At 37.8% G+C, this 24,847-nt stretch overlaps 1 protein-coding gene across 1 annotated transcript in view; it reads left to right on the forward strand.

Moving 5' to 3' along the window:
- Nucleotides 1-24,847, forward strand: part of LOC129884386 (uncharacterized) — a 47,077-nt gene that overhangs the window by 18,692 nt on the left and 3,538 nt on the right. Inside the window, exons 5-6 of the mRNA XM_055958694.1 lie at nt 1,379-1,434; nt 6,588-6,628. Coding sequence (XP_055814669.1) covers nt 1,379-1,434; nt 6,588-6,628 — 97 coding nt within the window. The remainder of the gene's footprint in view (nt 1-1,378; nt 1,435-6,587; nt 6,629-24,847) is intronic.

Genomic DNA, 24,847 nt, shown 5'->3' on the forward strand with positions numbered 1-24,847 from the left:
TGGCAAGTCTCATTTAGGACCTTGTCTACTCGTCAATTCTATCCTCCAATTAACTCAATCAAGCCTCATTTAGGTAAGCATTTATGATATCTCCTCAACACTCATCACAACTCTATGACTTTAGCTCAACAATTTATGTAGAATAACACATTTAAGGAAAAATGACTTAAGCAACATAATCACTTGGCTAAAGAAATCAACAAAACATAATAACAAGTCATCTCCATCAACTCAAACTAACATGAAGGTTTTAGGAGTTTCTTATCTCAACAACATCAACACATATGACATTAAATAAATAGGGGACAAAACTCATTCAAATATGAATTATACCAAGAAACTACATTTTTCATAGATATCTAATCTCAAAGCAAGAGTAGGGCACATGGGTGGACTTAGCCCATGTTTTAGATAGCCTTACATACCTTAGTGAAGACTTGAAGAAAACCTTGTGGTTGGGTCTTCAATGGAGGACTCAAATCTTGAAGCTCTTGGACTCTTTTTGTTGGAAATTGAGAAGAAGAAGAAGAAGAGAGAGAGAAGCTCCTAGGGCTTTTTAGAGAGAGAGTGAGGCTGCAAGAATGGGTTCCCAAAAGACCAAGGGTAACATATATATAATTTGGGTAAGTTCCCAAATTACCCTTCTCAAAAAGTTCTGAAAATAGGCTAAAAATGCACCTGACGCGATAGTGGCGCATCGCGCCATTGCAGCGCCAGGCTGAATACGCCTAAAACCTGCACACCTCGTAGTGGCGCGCCGCGCCAGAGACCAAACTACTGAGTCGTGTTTCTAGCGCAATAGTGGTGCATCGCGCCCTTACAGCGCCAAGGCCATATTTTCTCGGTTGTAGAAATTTGGCCTTAAAAACCCTGCACAACTTTTAGTGGCGCGTCGCGCCAAGGACCAAACTATTGAGGCATGTTTCTGGTGCGATAGTGGCACGTCGCGCCCTTATAATGCCAAGGCCGTTTTCCCCAGCAGTTGCAACCCAGGCCAAAAATAAAATTCCTGCCGCGCTAGTTCATCTTAGGATCGTCATATCTTTTAACTCCGAACTCCAAAATTTACGTTCTTGGTGGCGTTGGAAAGAAGACTGGACGACCTTTAAAAGATAGGGTCGTTAAAAGTCGACCCTTATACAAACTTATCCTAAACTTAGCCACGACGGATCTTTTGGACTTAGCTCGATCCTAGGGGTCCTTGGTGACCCCACATCACCTCTAACACTGCTCAGTCCCTCAGAGACTCATCTTAACTCACGAATATACTTTAAGATACTCGGGTTCGACCCCTCCCGAACACAAGAAGGGTCCGAATCTTTGGAAAAATATTGAGGGGTGTTACACTAACTTGTGCTTATCTCACAGATTGATTTAGACACATCAAAAACATCAACCTATCAGAGACTGGAATTCAAGCAATGCATCGTGGTGGTATGGACTCTATCAGTTGTTTTTATTTGGAAAATGACCAGAGATCACCATAAATTATTTGTTACACAACTTGCAAGAAAGTTACTTAGTGTTATACTATTAGGGGCCGTTTGGTGTGAAGGATAATACCAAATAATCCCAGAATTAAATTATAGTGGCACTTAAGTTGGTGTTTGGTTGGCAAGTTCGGGATAAATTATCCCAGGATTATTAAATATTACCAGAATAAGTTAGAAGGGGAGCCTTGGAGTAACTGGTAAAGTTGCTGCCACGTGACCAAGAGGTCACGGGTTTAAGCCTTGGAAACAGCCTCTGGCAGAAATGCAAGGTAAGTGTAACACCCAGAATTGTTTTCGCAAAGACTCGAACATTTCTTCACGTGTGTGTAGATTCGAACCGAAGGACTTGTAATTTTATATATGAGTTAGGATTAATTCCTAAGTATTTGAAGTGTATTAGATATGCTTTAGGGGTCATAAGGAATCTCTAACACCAAGTCGAGTCCAAAGAATTTCTATCGATTAAGTTTTCAGATGAGTTAGTATAAGGGTGAACTTCAAATGACCATATCTCTTTGAATATAACAAACTAGGTGGCCCACAACCCACCAAATTAAAGGTATTTGAATCTTCTTTCCAACGCCACCAATATTGTAATTTTTGGGTTTGGAGTCAAAAGTTATGATCCTTTTACTACAGACTAGTACTGCAGGAATTTCAGGCCTGGACTCTAACTGCAGAAAATTTAGGCTTGGCGCTTCAGTGGCACCCGACGCCACTATAGCGCCAAAAAATAGCCTCAGTAGTTTGTCCCTTAGCGCTGTAGTGGCGCATCGCGCCACTATAGCGCCAACAAGATTTTCGCCCAATTTTTCAGATTTTGAAGAGGGGCAACCTGGACATTTTTCCTAAACATATATATCCTAACTTGGAATGTTTTGGGATCATTTTTCAGCCTTCTCACCTCCCAAAAACCCTAATCTTCATCCCCTTTTCTCTTCCAAACATCTCCAACAAGATTTGCCCTCAAAAGCTCAAGGATTCAAGCTTCACATTGAAGACCCAACAACAAGGTTTTTTCAAAATCTACTCTAAGGTATGTAAGACTAACCTAAAATATGGATTGAGTTCTTCCATATGCCCCATAGATGTGTCGAATGAAGATGGTGAAAGACTTGGACCTTCTATGAAGGTTTTCTTGAAATTTTCCTAACCTCTAGAATATTTTTATATACTAGTAATTGATTGGTGATTTTCATGACTTAAATTCTTGAAAAGTTATCTTTCATATTATTGATTACAAATGAATCTTTGTATATGAATTTATATGTATTGATAGTGTTCTTGAATTGAGTTTTGTTGTGAGTATGGATTCATGTATTCATTTACATGAACCCAAGACGAGATTTCTTTTGTCATAATTGTCTTGAGGTTGAGATTGATGATTTTTTGTATGCATTGGTTGGGTCAAAAAGAATGAATTGGGGTAGTTATGAATGTAAAAGGCATAAAAAGGAAACAAAACCTTGGTAGAGTTAGAATGTCCTTTTGTTTCTATAAATGGAATATAGAATTAAATAAGAATTTTGGAGCAAGATGTTTGATAATGATGTGAATGATGATCTTTGATAATGATGTGAATGATGATGTTGATAATGATGTGAATAATGACGTTTGATGATGATGTAAATGGTGATGTTTGATGATGATGTGAGTGATGGTTATCTTTAAACATATGTAGAATGATTGATGAAGAGGTATGTTGATGATGATGCTTGAGGTGAAGTGGATTGGAGTCTAATGTGATTATGTGATATGTGATTTGCATGAATTGATTTGATTGGAGTCTTATGAGCATTTTGAAAATAAATGATATTTTGAGAAGGAGTTTTAAATAAATGATTTGTGAACATTTTTGCATAAACTATTTTGAGTTCAAAGAATGATTATTTTCATCCTTGATTTAAAAAGAGTTTAAGAAAGATTTGAGTTTGAAAAGTCTCTTAATTATCACTTTGAACATGAGTATTTTGAGTATAAATGAGTTGAGTATTTTTACATAAAAATATTTATTTTGAGTTTGAGTGGAGGAGTTGAAATTATATTTTAAATGCATCTAATATTTTCTGCATTCATTGAGTTGAGATGGTATCAAATTTAAAGAGAAGAGTTTGATGATTTGAGATGAGTCGATTTGAAAGAAGGTCCAATGAGGCCAGATTTGATTGAGTTTTGGAAAGAGTCCAATGAGACTAAATAAGTATTTTGAGTATTTTACTCATTTGATAGATGTGAGCCTATTGAGTCTTGGGAGGGGTATCGAGCACCGAATTGGGTAAGAGTATAGTCCATACTCGAACCAATAAACTACGTCGCCAAATGTAGGAGAGGATTGAACCGTTAAAGTCAGATGTTTCCTAAAAAATTACTGTCCTTACATTATAGGACTTGATTGGTTATGGATCCATGATTGTTGATTCGTTCTTACCCTGGCAAGGTATGAACGGACGTGGCAACAACATTGACTTGTTATACTATCACTCGCTCATATGGTGATAGTTGTCGGTTAGAAAAATTCCCAATTGAATGGATTGTGCTTGATATGAGTGGTTTGGTTGTGATTATAAATGATTGGGTTGAATTGTAAAACATTGCATAATTTAATTTGCATATCTATTGAGCTGAGTCCTTTGACTTTATGGTGGAGTTGATTGTGCATGATTGGATTGGATTAGGTGATATGTGATTGATTGGATTAAATGATATGTGGTCGGATAGTGTACGATTGGATTGGATTGAATAGAATGATGTGTGATTGGGTTGAATAGAGTGGTATGTGATTGGATGGGATCGAATTGTAAATGATTTGATTGAAATGTATTGTACATGATGGGATTGGATTGTATGGTATATGATTGGTCTTTGTCTAAAAATGTATTCTTACTTTAGATTTATGACACTTTGATTGAGTCTCTCTTATCTTTTTGATTTGAGATATTTGAACCAACGTTATTCTTCTTTGAGGTATGTTTCATTCAGCCATATTACATACTCGTACATTTCATGTATTGACGTCCATTTGGACCTGCATCGTTTCATGATGCAGAGACAAATTTAAGAGATCGTCAATAGGAGTACCATTGAGGATCTACACACACTCAACATATTGGTGGGTCCTTCCCTACATTCGGAGGACACTGTTTATGTTATTCTTGTGTTGAGTTAGCCCTTTTCATTTTGATTTGAGGTAGCCATGAACATGTCATTGACACCAATTAGATAGTAGTGATAGAGACTTCATAGACTAGATAGTGATGGGTCGATTGAGTATTTTCTTTCCTTGAATTATTCTTGTCAAACTATGTTTTAACGACATAAATTGGAGTTCGATTTGTTGGCCCATGACCTTTATTCTTTGAGTTAGATTGATAATTTGAGTTGCCCACTAAATTATTTCTTTATTTTAAACTTTCTGCTGATTGATTGATATTGAATGGATATGTGATTGGACCAAGTGGTTCGCTTGGGGACCAGCAATGGTCTTCAAGTGCCGGTCATGTCTAGGGTACCCTCTCGGAGCGTGACAGTAAGACTGCATACAATAGACCCTTGTGGTTAGGCCCTTCTTCGGACCCTGTGCATAATGGGAGTTTTAGTGCAGCGGACTGCCCTTTTTACTGGATTAAGTTGTCCCTCCTCTTGGATGGTATACTAATCCCGGAATAAAATAGGTAAATGACAAATATATCCATTTAAATATTTTTTATACCTCACTTTTCACATTAATTCATATGTATTTATATTATTTTTAATACCATATATAACAACATTCACTACTTAATTTTTATGATAATTCTTCCTATTAAAAAATTAAACTATATAATATAATTTTTATTTATAAATTTATTTGACTAATTATTATATTTATTTATATTTTGATTTCTCATAAATCCTTTTTTACTTTAACAAACTTAAAATAAAAATTTTATTTTAAAATTAATTAAGAAGAAAGTTTTATTTTTAAATACATACGGACATCATGAAAATGCACATAAAAATATTTAAGGTAAAGAAGATGAAATTTTTATTTTAAGAATGAATATTGAATAACTAAAGCTTGCAAAGAAACTCGTATTCAAACCAAATGACCGGCCTTAAGGTGTTAAAAGATATAAAACAAGTTAAAAAAGGAGTTCCTTGGTTCCAATCTATGAGAATGAAGGAGATATTCATAGTTTCAAAAATTAGTGTGGAATAAAGCATACGAGTCAAAGAAGAAACATTGGGATTAAGTGATAGAGTTAAGATTTAGCGACATGATACAGGAGATGGAGAATCAGTTTGAAGTTATCCCTGGTAGATCTTCAGCAAAGATTATATTACTCTTTAGAAAATTGATGAAAATTTATGGGGAGAGAAAAAGGATCTCCACATAAAATTCATTGACATAAAGAAATTTAGATTATAGAGTGCTAATAAAAATGTTCTATAGAGTTCTTGTAAAGAAAAGAGTTAATATAAATATAGAAAGGCCATATAAGAAAGAGCGGTAACAAGCATGAAAACGAGGTGACAAAGGATCTTTCCACAACAATAGTTTTACAGCATCAATCTACCTTATGCCTGGGTTTGTTAATGTCACACCCCGGGAGGGTACCCTAGACGTGACCGACACTCGAAGACCATTTCTGGTCCCCAAGCAAACCACTTGGTCCAATCACACATCCATTCAATATCAATCAATCAGTGGAAAGTTTAAAATAAAGAATAAGTGTAAGATATGTATAATACATAATTTAAATGATAGATTACTTTATAACAGAATAAATGGACCTGAATAGAGCGGAACATACATAGAAGATTTATATAGCCACCCCAAAGTAGTATTGATTAACCAAATTTTTATCATTTACTGGGTATCTGTTTATGGAGAAAAGTTTTCTGAAGTAACATACCTACATCTTTTCTTCTTAGAAATTTTTCTTTGACGCCCTATTTATTTTGATCCTTGTTACAAATCAATGGCACTTAAGGTTTTAGTCTAAATTTTGGTAGATCAGTGTGAATTCTTAAATATATATTGAGCTTGCCTTGATGGTGAATTCTTGATATTTTGTTAAAGATTTAGTAACTGTATCGAGTCTAATGTTACAGGTCCGTTTTGGGGCAAAGTTAGAGAAGCTGCTGAGAAAAAGGTGAGTCATGTTATCATCTTTTGCTATAAATTTTTTTCATGGGTGATCATGAACAATGTTCCTAATCACATGCTATTAGATGTCGATGTAGCACCAGAAGAGAATAGATAAAAATGGAAAGGAATTGAGAGATGCAGGAGAAGAGATTGTTTTTTGAAAAAAGAAAGATCAATTCATAAATTATTATTTGTTAAGTGTTATTCGAATCTTCTCAAAGAAATAAAATAAGGTTTTATACATGAAATAGTAATCCTGAACTGTCAGACCTTGAAACATGGAACTCTATATGTAACTAGAAGAATAAGGCCATTTAGAACTCAAAATATCCTAGTTTGGGAAGTCGCGTGTTGAAGTTTTTGTGAGTGAAATTGAATTTAATTATAGATCAACATCTCACTAAAAAATATATTTATTAAAATCCATAAGAAAGCTGATAAAGTATTATTATTATTATTATTATTATTATTTTTAAACTTGCATTATATATTGATGTTGAGATAATGTTGAGTTCTGAGCCGAGTCTTCCTGAGAGGAGTTTCTTGATATTTGTCCTTACTTTCCTGCCATTTTACATACTCGTACATTTTATGTACTGACTTTATTCGACCTGCATCATTTTATAATGCAGATACAGGTGTTAGAGATTCTAAACAGGCGCATCGTTGAAGATCATTTCTTTCCATCTATTTGGTGAGCCCTTCTTGTATTAGGAGGAACTCCTTATCCGTTTATTATTGTTGAGTTTGATGTTTCTTTTGAGGTAGACATGGACATGTCATTGGCACCATCTGATAGTGTTATAGGCTTCATAGATAGAGTTTAATGATGTAATCGGAGTAGTTTTCCTTTGAAACTACTTCTTCTAAGGATTATTTCTTTCCTTTGATGTTGATGGCGCCCCCACATAAGTATACTTATTTTCACTTAAGTATTCCGCTGATGAACTAATGAGTGATGAAATCAAGTGGTTCTCTCAGAGGCCAAAGATGGTTTCTGAGTACCGACCACGCCTAGGGTACCCTCTCAAGGCGTGACATATCTAATCTATGAAGTCTCTATTACTACTATCTAATTGCTGCCAATGACAGGTTTATGGCTACCTCAAATCAGAATGAAAAGACTAAACTCAATGCAAAAATAACATAAGTGGTGTCCTTCTAATTTAGGAAAGGACTCACCAATAAGCTGAGTGTGAATAGATCCTCAATGGTGCGCCTATTGATGATCTCTTAAACCTACCTCTGCATCATGATATGATGTAGGTCCAAATGAACGTTAGTATGTGGAATGTACGAATTACAAATATGGTAGAATGAAATAATACCGATTCAAATATCTCAAGTCATAAATATAAGAGATACTCAATCAAGGTATCATAAGTCTAAAGTAAGAACACAATTTAGACAGAAAAAATCATATACAATCCAATTCAATCCAATCCAATCATTTACAATTCGATCCAATCCAATCATATACAATCTGGTCCAATCCAATCGTATACAATCCGATCCAATCCAATCATATACAATCTAATTCAATCCAATAATTTATAATTCAACCACATACCATCCAATCCAACCCAACTCAATCATGTACAATCTAATTTAATCCAATCCAATCATTTACAATCTAATCACACACCATCCAATCCAATTCAATCATATACAATCAACTCAATAATAAAGTCAAAGGACTCTACTCAATAGATATGAAAATTAGAATTTAGCAATGTTTTACAATTCAACTCAATCATCTACAATATCAATAAAACCAATCATATCATGCACAATCCACTCAATTTGGGAGTTTCTTTAACCGACAAACTTCACCTATAAGCCAGTGATGTACAACAAGCCGACGTTGTTGTGTAACACCCCAGAATTTGTTTCTGCAAAGACTCAAACATTTCTTCACGTGTGTGTGGACTCGAACCAAAGGACTTGTAATTTTATATATGAGTTAGGATTAATTCCAAAGCATTTGAAGGGTATTAGACGTGGTTTAGGGTCATAAGACATCTCTAACACCAAGTTGAGTCCAAAGAATTAGTCCTGACTAAGTTTCCAAATAAGTTCGTATAAGGGTCAACATCCAACGACCATATCTCTTTGAATATATCGGACTGGGTATCCCATAACCTACCAAATTAGAGTTCTTTGAGTCTTCTTTCCAACGCCACCAAGATTGCAATTTTTGGAGTTCAGAGTCAAAAGTTATGACCTTGTTTCTGCAGACTAGTACTGCGGAATTTCAAGTATGGACTCTAAACACAGAAAATTTAGGATTGGCGCTGCAAGGGCGCGACGCGCCACCATAGCGCCATAAAATAGCCTCAGTAATTTGTTCCTTGGCGCGACGTGCCACTATTAGATGTGTAGGATTTTTAAGCCCATTTTCCAGAACCCCAAAAATTTAGGCTTGGCGCTACAAGGGCAAGACGCTCCACTATAGCGCCAAAAAACAGCCTCAGTAGTTTGGTCCTTGGTGCGATGCACCACTATTAGGTTGCAGGGTTTTTAAGCCTATTTTGACTTTGTGCTGTAGTGGGGCGGCGTGCCACTATAGCGCCAGGAGAGTTTTTGCCAGTTTTCCAGATTTTTGAGGAAGGGCAAATTGGACTTTTTCCCTAATTATATATACCCTCACTTGGAACGTTTTGGGATCATTTTTCAGTCCCTTCACCTCCCTAAAACCCTAATCTTCATCCCCTTTTCTCTTCCAAACATCTCCAATAAGAAATCCTCTCAAAGGCTCAAGGATTCAAGATCTTCAAGTCATGTCTTTGGGTTTCAGTGGGATGTTCTTCATTTCCAGGTATATAAGGCTAACCTAAAATATGGATTGACTCCTTTCATATGCCCATAGATGTGTTGGATAGAAGTTGTGAAAGATTTGAACCTTCTATGAAGGTTTTCTTGAAATTTCCTAAACTATAGAATCTTACTAAAATATGTTAATGATGTTCTTGAGTTGACTTTGTTGAGAGTATGGATTCATGTATTCATTCACATGAACCCAAGATGAGATTTCTTTTTGTTCATAATTTATCTTGAGGATAAGATTGATGGTTTTTATGTATAATAAAAATAATATTATTTTCATAGTGAAATGAGGTATTCTTTTACATGAGTTTGATGAAATTGATTTTGAGTTATATGAGAATTGGGATAGTTATGAATGTGAATGGCATAAAAAGAAATAAAACATTGGTCGAGCTAGAATGTCCTTTTTTCCCTATAAATTGAACGTAGAATTAAATAAGGATTTTGGAGTAGGTGTTTGATGATGATGTGAATGATGATATTTGATGATGATGTGAATGAAGAGGCTATGTTGAGGAGGATGTTATGTGATGAAGTGGATTGGAGTTTAATGTGATTATGTGATTATGTGATTTGCATAATTTAATCTGATTGGAGTCTTATGAACATTTTGAAAATAAATGATTTTTTGAGAAGGAGTTTTAAATAAATAATTTGTGAACATTTTTGCATAAACTATTTATACACTATTTTGAGTTTAAAGAGTGATTATTTTCATCTTTGATTTAGAAAGAGTTTAAGCATAAATTGAGTTTGAAAGAGTCTCTTAGATTCTCATTTTTGAACACAAGTATTTTGAGTATAAATGAGTTGAGTATTTTTACTTTAAAAATGTCGATTTTTGAGATTGAGTTGAGATTGTATCAATTTTAAAGAAAAAAGTTTGATAATTTGAGATGAGTCGATTTGAAAGAAGGTACAATGAGGCTTGATTTGATTTGAGTTTTGAAAAGAGTCCAATAAGACTAAATGAGTTGATTTGAAAGAGTCCAATGAGAATAGAGTTGATGAGTTGGCAATGTCCCACATGAAACTAGCCGTGAGGGCTTGTTTGAGATGATTGGAGGGAGTCTTATGAGCATAGAGTTATGGGAGGAGTATCGAGCACCAAAGCGGGTAAGAGTATAGTCCATACTCGAACCCCAGAAACTACGCTGCCAACGTAGGTAGGGATGGAACAGTTAAAGTCGGATGCTTCTCGTGGGATCGAACTGTTAAAGTCGAATGTTTCCCATTTTATTGTCCTGAAATGATAGGACTTGACTAATCGATGTTATCCATGATTAGGGAGGCATTCATGCCCTGGCAAGGTATGAACGGACGTGACAACAACGTCCAATTGTTGTACTATCACTGGTCATAGGTGATGGTTGTCGGATAAGAGAAACTCTCATTTAGGTCTTGATAGTACTCCGAGTCAGTTGAGTTGAGTGGCTTGTGATTGGTCCCGTCTAAACCATTTCTTGTTAGACTTAGGGCACTTGAGTGAGTTGTTATGTATATATATATATATATGAGTTGAGATCCTGAGTTGATATTGATGTTTTCTTGATATTTGTTTTATCCGGCCATTTTACATACTCATACATTCCATGTACTGACGCCATTTGGCTTGCATCATTTCATGATGCAGAGATAGGTACTAGAAATCATCAACCGACACTCCGTTAAAGATCCACATACACTCCAGCTAGTTGGTGAGTCCTCCTAGTTTCCGGAGGATGTTGAGCTTTCTTATATAGTTTTGTTGTCGTTTCATTTATTTTGATTTTTGGTGGCAATGGGCTTGTCATCGGCACCTTCTAGACTTTGATAGAGGCTTCATAGACTAGAGTGTGGGAAGGTTGGACTACTACGTTGAGAAGTCTTATTATATTTGTGTTGATGAGATGATAGTGATTGACCCTCGGCCTTTATATTATGAATCGTATGTTATGATTGAACCCTCTTATGAGCGAATGTGATTGAATGATAGTATGACTGAATCAGGTGGTTCGCTTGAAGGTCCGAAATGGGTTTCGAGTGCCGGTCACATCTAGGGTATCCTCCCAGGGCGTGACAAACATGGTATCAGAGCACAGAGTTCAAGAGTCCTAGAGAGTCTATGAAGCCGTGTCTAGTAGAGTCTTACTTATGGGTGTGTTGTGCACCACACTTATAATCAGGAGGCTATGAGACATTAGGAATTGTTTCACTTCTTTCATACTCTGAATTAGTGCGATAGAGTTAAACTCTATAAATCTCCTTTCTAATTCGTGCGTTTATACATTATAGATAATGCCTCCTAAACATATGGCTAGCCATAGGAATGTTGATAACCTTGAGATGCCCCAGTCAAAGGTATGCCCATCGAGGGCTAGAGGCTGACCGGCGAGGTATGCGGAGGCATCTCAAGTGCCTGCTATTCCACTTGCACCCACATCAGAGGTAGAATTTTGTGGGGCGATTGTAATGCTCACGCAATTAATGGCTGCCCGAAATGGTAACCAGAGTTTGCCGACTCTTAGATCTAATTCCCAAGAGCCATCTGCTACCACTAGAATTAGAGACTTTCTGAGGATGAATCCGCCAGCATTCACGGGTTCTAAGGTTGGTGAAGACCCCCAAAACTTTATTGATGAGATGTGGAAAATTCTTAAAGCTATGCATGCTACGGAAATTGAGGGGGTTGAGTTGGTGTCTTATCAACTCAAGGATGTGGCAAACATCTAGTATAACCAATAGGAGCAAGGTAAGGGTAAGGATGCTGAACCTGCTAGGTGGGATGAATTTGAGGGAGCCTTTCTTGACCTCCTCTTTCCCCGAGAATTGAGGGAAGAGAAAGTGGTGGGATTTATGAATCTGAAATAGGAGGGTATGACAGTTAAGGAGTATGGCCTGAAGTTCATCCAACTGTCCAGGTATGCTCCAGAAATGATCCCAGATGTGAGGTCAAAGATGAGGAAGTTCATCTCCGAATTAGGGAGGCATGTGAAGAGGGAATGCAAAGCAACATTGTTGATCTCGGATATAAATATTTCCATATTAATGGTGTATGCTCAACAAGTGGAGGATGAAAAGAGAAAAGACAGAGAAGAGCATCTGAGCAAGAAGGTAAAATCAGCGGGCCATGAGAATGAGCAGAGGTAAAACAAGGGCAACAGGTCTTTCTTCCAGAAGAGGCCTTCCAACTATGCCTCATCCACTGCTAGTGCACCTATGCCGCAGAACAGGTATGATCGGCAGGGACAGAGTCGCTAAAATCTCAGACCCCAGGGTTCTCAATCCCAGGCTAGCGTAAGTCAAGGCTCGGGAGGGAAGCCACCATGCGGCAAGTGTGGTAGGCTCCACTTGGGAGAATGAAGAGCGGGAAGGGTTGGTTGTTATAAATGTGGCCAAATGGACTATTTTCAGAGAGAGTGTCCAACAGGGGGAAACAGAGCCCAGCATTCTACCACCGCACCACCAGCTAGAGATAATCAGAGGGGCACTACTTTAGGTACGAGCGGAGGTACAAACCGCCTATATGCGATGGGTAGTCGTCAATATTAGGAGAACTCTCCAAATATCGTGACGGGTATGATTCGAGTCTCTTCTCTTGACTGATATGTTTTGATGGATTCGGGTGCCACCCTATCTTTTGTGACTCCTTATGTGGCAAGTAAATTTGATAAAATTCTTAAATATCAACGTGAGCCTTTCTACGTAACTACCCCTGTCGGTGATTCTATCGTAGCTGAGAAAGTCTATAGAGATTGCACTATGTCAATTCATCACAGAGATACCTTGGTTGACTTGGTTGAGTTAGACATGGTTGATTTTGATGTGATCCTTGGCATGGACTGGCTTTATATCTATTATGCCTCTATTGATTGTAGTACTCAGATTTTTAAGTTCAAATTCCCGAATGAGGTGGTCATAGAGTGGAAGGGTAGTCCTATCGTGCCTAAGTGTAAGTTTATTTCTTACCTTAGGGCCAGGAAGCAAATCTCAAAAGGGTGTGTTTATCACATTGTTTGAGTAAAAGATGATAATATTGAGTCCCCACCCTTTGAGTTAGTTCCTATTATCAACGAGTTTCCTAACGTTTTTCCTGAAGATCTGCCTGGAGTCCCTCCGGATAGGGAGATCGACTTTGGGATTGATGTTCTCCCTGATACCCTGCCTATCTTAATCCCTCTATATAGAATAGCTCCGGCCGAGTTGAAGGAGTTGAAAGAATAGTTGAAAAACTTGTTAGATAAGGGATTCATTAGGCCGAGTGTCTCACCATGGGGTACTCCGGTCCTATTTGTGCGAAAGAAGGATGGGTCCCTTAGAATGTGCATTGATTACAGACATCTAAACAAGGTCACCATAAAGAATAAGTGCCCTCTCCCCAGAATAGATGACTTATTCGACCAACTTCAGGGTGCCACTTGTTTTTCAAAGATAGACCTGAGATTCGGCTACTATCAGTTGAAGATGAGGGAGTGTGATATTCCGAAGACCGCTTTTTGGACTCGTTATGGTCACTTTGAATTTTTGGTCATGTCCTTTGGGTTGACTAATGCCCCCGCAACTTTTATGGATCTCATGAACCGAGTATTTAAACCATATCTTGATATGTTTGTGATAGTATTCATAGATGATATTTTGGTCTACTCCAAGAATGAGGAGGAGCACGCCCATCATCTTAGAGTCGTCTTGCAAACCTTAAAGGACCAGGTATTGTATGCAAAGTTCTCCAAATGTGAATTTTGATTTACATCAGTGGCTTTCCTAGGCCATATTGTATCTGGAGATGGTATTCAGGTTGATGCTCAGAAAATTGAGGCAATGAAGAATTGGCCCAGACCCACATCCCCGATAGAGATAAGGAGTTTCTTGGGTTTGGACGGCTACTATCAAAGGTTTGTAGAGGGATTCTCATCCATATCATCACCATTTACTAAGCTGACCCAAAAGAAGGTTAAGTTCCAATGGTCCGATGCTTGTGAGGAGAGCTTCTAGAAATTGAAGACCAAGCTAACCACTGCTCCTGTTCTAACTTTGCCTAATGGAACAGAGGGATTTGTGGTCTACTGTGATGCATCCAGAATTGGTTTAGGTTGTGTGTTAATGCAAAGGGAGAAGGTGATAGCCTATGCTTCAAGACAGCTAGAGGTTCATGAGAGGAATTACCCAACTCATGACCTTGAACTAGCAGCTGTGGTGTTTGCGCTTAAAATTTGGCACCACTACTTGTATGGAGTGCATGTTGATGTATTCACCGATGACAAGAGCTTACAATATGTTTTCAGCTAAAAGGAACTCAATCTGAGGAAAAAGAGATGGCTCGAGCTACTCAAGGACTACGACATGAGCATCCTCTACCATCCAGGTAAAGCTAATATTATTGTTGATGCTCTTAGCAGGTTGTCTATGGGTAGTACTACCCACGTGGAGGAAGGAAAGAGAGAATTGGCGAAGGAGGTACACAGATTAGCCCAATTGGGAGTTCATCTGGAAGAGAACAATGAGGGCGGAGTTACTGTTCAGGATGGGTCTACATCCTCACTTGTGGCAGAGGTAAAGGATAAACAAGACCGAATCTCGTCCTTCTCCAATTGAAGGGAGTTGTTCACAAACAAGAGGTAATGGTTTTTACCAAAAGGGGAGATGGTGTATTGAGGTACCAAAATAGATTATGTATGCCTGAAGTCGATGATGTTCGATAGAGGATTATGGCTGAAGTGCATAGTTCTAGATACTCTATTCATCCGGGCTCTACAAAAATGTACCATGACTTGAGGGAAATCTATTGGTGGAGTGGGATGAAGAGAGACATTGCGGAATTTGTTTCCAAGTGCTCGAATTACCAACAGGTGAAGGTTGAGCATCAAAGGACAAGTAGTTTAGCCCAAAACATAGAAATTCTAGAATAGAAGTGGGAGATGATCAACATGGACTTTATTACGGGTTTGCCGAGGTCCCAAAAACAACAGGATTCGATTTGGGTTATTGTGGATTGAATGACGAAATCAGCTCACTTCTTGGTAGTTAAGACTACTGACACTGCAGAAGATTATGCAAAGTTATACATTCAAGAGATCGTCAGATTATATGGAGTCCTCTTATCCATCATCTCAAACAGAGGAGCTCAATTCACTTTCCAATTCTGGAGATCTTTTCAGAAGGGACTGGGTTCCAAGGTGAACCTTAGTACGACCTTTCATCCCCAGACGGATGGCCAAGCAGAGCGCACCATCCAGACGTTGGAGGATATGTTGAGAGCTTGTGTACTTGACTTCAAAGGGAATTGGGACAATTACTTACCTCTCATAGAGTTTGCCTATAATAATAGCTATCATGCGAGCATTCAAATGGATCCTTATGAAGCTTTGTATGGGAGGAGGTGTAGATCGCCAATTGGATGGTTTGAGGTTGGTGAAGTTGAGTTGATTGGACTCAATTTTGTTCACCAAGCCATGGAGAAGGTGAGAGTCATTCAAGATAGGCTAAAGACAGCCCAAAGTCGCCAAAAATCTTACACCGACGTAAGGAGGAGAGACTTAGAGTTTGAGGTAGGTGATTGGGTATACTTGAAAGTGTCACCCATGAAGGGCGTAATGAGGTTTGGAAAGAAGGGGAAGCTTAGTCCTCGATATATTGGCCCTTACCAGATTTTGAGGTAGGTTGGGAGTGTTGCTTATGAGTTGGAGTTACCTTCAGATCTATCCTCTATTTATCCGGTATTCCATATTTCGATGTTGAAGAAGTGCTTAGGCGATCCCTCGTTGGTAGTTTCCATTGATAGTATTGGAGTTAAGGATAATTTATCCTATGAAGAGGTTCCGGTCCAAATTATTGATCGCCAAATCCGCAAATTGAGGAATAAAGAGATCGCTTCAGTTAAAGTCCTGTGGAGAAACCAAGTTGTTAAGGAAGCCACATTGGAAGCGGAGGAATCCATGAAATCTAAATATCCACATCTATTCGTGCCTATCGACGAGAATATTGAAGGTAATGTCCATTTCCTTGACTTGAATTTGTTTGCGCATTATGAGTTTGATAGGTAATTTATTTGAGAAATTGATTGGTTGATTGACTGAATTTTGATTGTGAATTGTACCCCGAGTCCATTCTTGGTCACTCATCATTCGAGGATGAATGATCCCAAGGGGGAGATAATGTAACACCCCTCAAGATCTTTCTCTAATATTCGGGCCCTTCTTGTATTTGGGTAGGCTCGAACTCGAGTATTATGGATAATTTGCATGAGTTAAGATGAGTCTTTGATAAATTGAGCAGTGTTTGAGGTGATGTGGGGTCATGAAGGACCCCTAGGACCAAATCAAATCCAAAAGATTCATCGTGGCTAAGTTTGAGGAGGAGTTCGCATAAGGAGTCGACTTCTAATAACCCTATCTTTTGAAAGATGAAAATCTGGGTGGACTATGACCTATTAAATTAAAGGTCATCGAGTCTTCTTTCCCATGCCACCAAGAATGTAAATTTTGGAGTTCGGAGTCAAAAGCTATGGCGATCCTAAGACAAACTAGCACGGCAGGAATTTCAGGCCTGGGTGGCAATTCCTGGAAAACTGGGCTTGGCGCCACAGGGGCGCGATATGCCACTATCGTGCTAGGAACAAGACTCAATAGTTTGGCCTTTGGCGCGGCGCGCCACTACGAGGTGTGCAGGGTTTTTCAGGCCAAATTTCCAGAACCCAGAAAATATGGCCTTGGCGCTGTAAGGGCGCGATGCGCCACTATCGCGCCAAGAATGTGCCTCAGTAGTTTGTTCCTTGGCGCGGTGCGCCACTAAAAGTTGTGCAGGTTTTTAGGCATAATTGGCCTGGCGCTGCAATGGCACGACACACCACTATCGCGCTAGGAGCATTTTTAGCCTATTTTCAGAACTTTTAAGAAGGGGCAATTTGGGAATTCACCCAAATTATATATGTATCATCCTTGGGCATTTTGGGATTACAATTTGCAGCCTCACTCTCTCTCTAAAAAGCCCTAGAAATCTCTCTCTCTTCTTCTTCTTTATTTCTAACAATGAATTGCTTCCAAGAGCTTCAAGATTTGAGTTCTCTATTGAAGACCCAACCATAAGGTTTTCCTCAAGTATTCACTAAGGTATGTAAGGTTATCCAAAATATGGGTTGAGTCCACCCATGTGCCCTACTCTCGCTTTGAGGTTAGATGTCCATAAAAAATAGAGTTCCTTGGTGTGGTTTATGCTTGAACGAGTTTTGTCTCCTATTTATTTGATTCTTTATGTGTTGAGGTTGTTGAGCTAAGAAGTTCCTAAAATCTTCATGTTAGTATGAGTTGATGGAGATGACTTGTTATTTTGTTTTGTTGTTCTCTTTAACCATGTGATTATGATGCATAAGTTAATTTTCTTGAATGTGCTATTCTACTTGAATTGTTGGGCTAAAGCCTTAGAGTTGTGATGAGTCTTAAGAAGAGGTTATAAATGCTTATCTAAATAAGGCTTGATTGAGTTGATTGGAGGATAGAATTGACGAGTGGACGAGGTCTTAAATGAGACTTGCCATTATGACTTAATTGAGTTGAAATGAGAATAAAGTTGATGAGTTGGCAATGTCCCACATGAAACTAGCCGTGAGGGCTTATTTGAGATGATTGGAGGGAGTCTTATGAGCATAGAGTCATGGGAGGAGTATCGAGCACTGAAGTGGGTAAGAGTATAGTCCATACTCGAACTCCAGAAACTACGCCACCAACATAGGTAGGGATGGAACCATTAAAGTCGGATGCTTCCCATGGGATCAAACCATTAAAGTCAGATGTTTCCCATTTTATTGTCCTAAAATTATAGGACTTGACTAATCGATGGTATCCATGATTAGGGAGGCGTTCATGCCCTGGCAAGGTATGAAAGGACGTGGAAACAACGTCTGATTGTTGTACTATCACTGGCTCATAGGTGATGGTTGTCGGATAAGAGAAACTCCCATTTAAGTCTTGATAGTACTCCGAGTCAGTTGAGTTGAGTGGCTTGTGATTGGTCCCGTCTAAACCATTTTTTGTTAGACTTAGGGCACTTGAGTGAGTTGTTATGTATATATATATATGAGTTGAGATCCTGAGTTGATATTGATGTTTTCTTGACATTTGTTTCATCCGGTCATTTTACATACTCATACATTCCATATACTGACGCCATTTGGCCTGCATCGTTTCATGATGTAGGGACAGGTACTAGATATCATCAACCGACGCTCTATTGAAGATCCACATACACTCCCAGCTAGTTGGTGAGTCCTCCTAGTTTCCGAAGAATGTTGAGCTTTCTTGTATAGTTTTGTTGTCGTTTCCTTTATTTTGATTTTTGGTAGCCATGGGCTTGTCATCGACACTTTCTAAACTTTGATAGAGGCTTCATAGACTAGAGTGTGGGAAGGTTGGACTGCTACGTTGAGAAGTCTTATTATTTTTGTGTTGATGAGATGATAGTGATTGGCCCTCGGCCCTTATATTATGAATAGTATATTATGATTAAACCCTCCTATGAGTGAATGTGATTGAATGATAGTGTGACTGAATCAGGTGGTTCTCTTGAAGGTCAAAAATGGCTTTCGAGTGCCGATCACGTCTAGGGTACCCTCCTGGGGCGTGACACTAAATGAGTATTTTACTCACTTGATAGATATAAGCATATTGAGTCTTGGGAGGAGTATCGAGCACCAAATTGGGTAACAGTATAGTCCATACTCGAACAAATAAACTACGTCGCCAAACATAGGAGAGAATTGAACTGTTAAAATCGGATGCTTCCCATGGGATCGAATCGTTAAAGTCAGATGTTTCCCATTTTATTATCCTGACATGATAGGACCTGATTGGTTATAAATCTATGATTGTTTATTCGTTCTTACCCTGCCAAGGTATGAACGGACGTGGCAATAACGTCGGCTTGTTATACTATCACTAGCTCATATGGTGATAGTTGTCGGTTAGAGAAACTTCTAATTGAATGGATTGTGCTTGATATGATTGGTTTGATTGTGATTGTAGATGATTGAGTTGAATTGTAAAACATTGCATAATTTTAATTCGCATATCTATTGAATTGAGTTGATTGCATATGATTGGATTAGATTGGATTGGATATGTGATTGAATTAGAAGTTGATGGTATATGATTGGATTGGATTGGATATGTGATATGATTGGATTGGATCGGATTGTACATGATTGGATGGGATCGAATTGTAAATAATTTGATTGAACTGTATTGTACATGATTGGATTGGATTGTATGGTATATGATTGGTCTTTATCTAAAAATGTATTCTTACTTTAGACTTATGACACTTTGATTGAGTCTCTCTTATCTTTATGATCTTGAGATATTTGAACCAACGTTATTCATCCTTGAGGTATGTTCCATTCTGCCATATTACATACTCGTACATTCCATATACTGACGTCTATTTGGACCTGCATCATTTCATGATGCAGAGACAGGTTTAAGAGATCGTCAATAGGAGCACCATTGAGGATCTATACACACTCAGCATATTGGTGAGTCCTCCCCTACATTTAGAGGACACCGCTTATGTTATTCTTGCGTCGAGTTAGCCCTTTTCATTTTGATTTAAGGTAGCCATGAACATGTCATTGGCACCAATTAGATAGTAGTGATAGAGGCTTCATAGACTAGATAGTGATGGGTCGATTGAGTATTTTCTTTCCTTGAATTATTCTTGTCAAACTAATTTAAATGACAAAAATTAGAGTTGATTTGTTGGCCCATGGCCTTTCTTTCTTGAGTTAGATCATTGATTTGGATTGCCCACCAAATTATTTAGTTATTTTAAACTTTCTGTTGATTGATTGATAGTGAATGGATGTGTGATTGGATCAAGTGATTCGCTTGGGGACCAGCAATAATCTTCGAGTACAGATCACGTCTAGGGTACCCTCTCGGGGCGTGACATATTGCCACGTCCGTCCATACTTTTTCAGGGTATGAACGAATCAACCAATCATGGATCCATCAATCAATAAAGTCCTATCATTTCAAGACAATGAAATGGGAAACATCCGACTTTAACAGGTCCAATCCCTTCCTACGTTGGCTACGTAGTTCATGAGAGTTTTGTATGGACTATACTCTTACCCAATTCGGTGCTCAATACTCCTCCCAGGACTCAATATGCTCATATCTATCAGGTGAGTAAAATACTCAAAATACTTATTTAGTCTCTTTGAACTTAGTTTCAAATAAATTCGTTTATTCTCATTGGACTCTTTTTAAAACTCAATCAATCTGGTATCATTGGACCTTCTTTCACAATCAACTCATCTCAATCATCAAACTCTTCTCTTTAAAATTGATACAATCTCAATTCAATGAATGCGGTAGAAATTAAATGCATTTAAAAAATAATTTTTAACTCCTCAACTTAATCTCAAAATAGACGTTTTAATGTAAAAATGCTCAACTCGTTTATACTCAAAATGTTCATGTTCAAAATAATAATTAAGAAACTTTTCAAACTCAACTCATGCTTAAACTCTTTCTAAATCAAAAATGAAAATAATCATTCTCTAAACTCAAAATAGTGCATAAATAGTTTATTAAAAAATGTTCACAAATCATTTTTAAAACTCCTTCTCAAATAATAATTTATACTCAAGATCCTCATATGACTCCAATCAAATCGAATTTGTGCAAATCATATCATGTAGTCACATTAGACTCCAATCTATTTCATATCAAAACATCATTATCAACATAACCTCTTCATCAATCATTTTACCTTTGTTAAAGATAAACATCATTCACATCATCATCAAATATCTTGCTCCAATATGCTCATTTAACTCTTTATTCAATTTCATTAAACTCATTTAAAAAAATTACATTATTTAACTTTAAAAGCAATATTATTTTTATTATATATAAAAACCAGCAATCTCAACCTCAAGATAAATTATGCCAAAAATAAAATCTCATCTTGGGTTCATGTGAATGAATACATGAATCCATACTTTCAACAAACTCAACTCAAGAACATCATTAATACATATGAATTTATATACAAAACTAGATAAAAATTATAGATAACTCAAGAACTCAACTATGGAACCTCAAACTCAACTCAACTTGAATAAATGAAGATGTAGGACATGTGGATGAAATTAATCCAACGTTGTGAGTAGCCTTATATACCTGAAAATTGAAGGAAATCAAGACTTGAAGGAATGGCTTGAAACCTAACTCTTCTTCTTCTTCTTCTCTCTAATCTCTTCTCTCCAAGCTTCTAAGGGTGGATGAAAAGAAAATACCCCTAGGACGCAGATTTTTAGTCTCAAAACATAGTAGGTTAGGTTTGAGAAGGGTAGGGAAAAGTCTGGAATGCCCTTTCTCAAGGAAAATCTAAAATATGAGTCCAGGACCCTGCTGGCGCTATAGTGGTGCACCGTGCCAGCACCCAAACTACTGAGGCTAGTTTCGGGCGCTATAGTGGCACCGGGCGCCACTCCAGCTGTCACGCCCTGGGAGGGTACCCTAGACGTAACCGGCACTCAGAAACCATTTCTGGCTCCCAAGCGAACCACATAGCCTAATCACACATCCGTTCATTCATTCGATCAGCGAAAGATAAAAGAATAAAGAGAATATTCAGTGGGCAACTCAAACCTCAGTCTAACTCAAAGAATAAAGGCCATGGGCCAACAAATTCAACTCTAATATTTGTCATTATAAATAGTTTGACAAGAATAACTCGATCGACTCATCACTATCTAGTCTATGAAGCCTCTATCACTACTATCTAATTGGTGCCAATGACATGTTCATGGCTACCTCAAATCAAAATAAAAAGGGCTAACTCGATGCAAGAATACACAGACGGTGTCCTCCGAATGTAGGGGAGGACTCACCAACACGCTGAGTGCGAATAGATCCCCAATGATGCTCCTATTGACGATCTCTCAAACCTGTCTCTGCATCATGAAACAATGCAGGCCAAATGGCGTCAGTACGTGGAATGTACTGGTATGTAAAATGGCAGAATGAAACATACCTCAAGGAAGAATAGCAGCGGTCCAAATATCTCAAATTGAAAAGATAAGAGAGACTCAACAAGGCGTCATAAGTCTAAAGTAATAATATATTTTTAGACAAAGATCAATCATATACCATACAGTCCAATCCAATCATACACTATACCGTTCAACCAACTTATTTACAATTCGATCCCTTTCAATCATGTACAATCCGATTATATACACTCAACTCAATAATTAACTCAATAATCAAATCCAATCTAGTCACATACCATTCCATTCATTCCAATCACATATTCATCTACTCCAATCCAACCGTATACAATCTACTCAACATTCAACTAATACAAGCAGCTCAAAGGACTCAACTCAGTAAATATGCAACAACTCACTCAAGTGTCCTAAGTCTAATAAGAAATAGTGTAGACCGGACTAACTCATAAGCATATAGCGACTCACTCAACTCAACTGACTCAGAGTACTATCAAGACCTAAATGGGAGTTTCTCTTAACCGACAACCAACACTTATGAGCCAGTGAAGGTACAACGAAACGACGTCATTGCCACGCCCGTTCATACCTTGCCAGGGCATGAACGACGAACCTCATGGATCCAATCCAACCAAGTCCTATAATGTCAGGACATATCTCTCGGGGAAGCATCCGACTTAACGGTTCAATACCCTCTATGTTTGGTAACACAGGTATTGGGTTCGAGTATGGACTGTACTCTTGCTCAATTCGGTGCTCGATACTCCTCCCATGACTCCATGCTCATAAAACTCCTTCAATCATCTCAAACAAGCCCTCACGGCTAGTTTCATGTGGAACATTGCCACCTCATCAACTCTGTTCTCATTTCAACTCAATTAACTCATAATGACAAGTCTCATTGGACCTTCTTTCAAATCGACTCATTTCAAATCATCAAACTCTTCTCTTTAAAAATTTATACAATCTCGACTCAATGAATGTAGAAAATGTTATGTACATCAAAATATAATTTCAACTCCTCAACTCAAACTCAAAATAAATACTTTAATGTAACGATACTCAACTCATTTAAAGGCTCTTCATACTCAACTCATACTTAAACTCCTTTCTAAATCAAAGATAAAACTAATAATTCTTTAGACTCAAAATAGTGTATAAGTAGTTTATGCAAAAAGGTTCACAATTAATTTATTTAAAGCTCCTCCTCAAGAGATAATTTATTTTTAAAATATTTCTAAGACTCCAATCAACTCAAATTATACACATCACATACCACAAAATCACATTAGACTCTAATCCACTTCATCAAATAACATCCTCATCAATATACCTCTTCGTCAACTATTCTACATATATTAAATAAGCACCATTCACATCATCACTCACATCGTCACCAAAACATCATCATCACATCGTCATCATATATTATCATTTACATCATCATCAAACATTATCATCACATCATTGTCAAGTATCATCGTCACATCAATCATCAAACATCTACTCCCAAAAATCCTTATTTTTGTCCTATGTTCATTTTATAGAAGCAAAGGGACATTCTTAACTAATCAATTCATTCTTTTCATTCCAATCAACACATATATATACACACAACTATCCACCTTAACTCAAGACAAATTATGACCAAAGAAATCTCATCTTGGGTACATGTGAATGAAACATGAACCCATACTCTCAACAAAACTTCAACTCAAGAATATCGTCAATACCTATAAATCTATTTACAAAGATACATTTGTAGTTAATAATATGGAAAATACTATTTAGTAACTCAAGTCATTAAAATCATCAATCAACCATTTGTATCTAAAAACACTCCATAGTTTAGGGAAAACTTTCAAGAAAACCTTTCTAGAAGGTGCAACTTTTCCACAACTCCTAACCAACACATCTATGGGCATATGGAAGAACTCAATCCATATTTTAGGTTAGCCTTACATACCTTGTTTGAAGACTTTGAAGGAACTTGATGTTAGGTCTTCAATGGATGACTTGAATCCTTGAAACTCTTGAAGGCACCCTTTGTTGGAGATGGATTTGGGGAAGAAGAAGAAGAAGAAGAAGAAGAGAGAAAATATTAGGGCTTTTAGAGAGAGAGAGGGACTGAAAATATGGTCCCAAAACGTCCAAGGATAGGTATATATAATTAGGGAAAAAGTCCAAGTTGCCCCTCTTCAAAAATCTGAAAAAATTGGGCAAAAGTCTTGCTGGCGCTATAGTGGCGCGTCGCGCCACTGCAGCGCCAAGCCAAAATAGGCTTAAAACCCTGCACATCTAATAGTGGCGCGTCGCGCCAAGGATCAAACTACTGAGGCTGTTTTCTGGCGCTATAGTGGCGCGTCGCGCCACTGGGGCGCCAAGCCTATATTTCGCCCAGGCCTGAATATT

This window comes from Solanum dulcamara, chromosome 4 (genome assembly GCF_947179165.1).
Source record: "Solanum dulcamara chromosome 4, daSolDulc1.2, whole genome shotgun sequence".
Classification (NCBI taxonomy): Eukaryota; Viridiplantae; Streptophyta; class Magnoliopsida; order Solanales; family Solanaceae; genus Solanum; species Solanum dulcamara.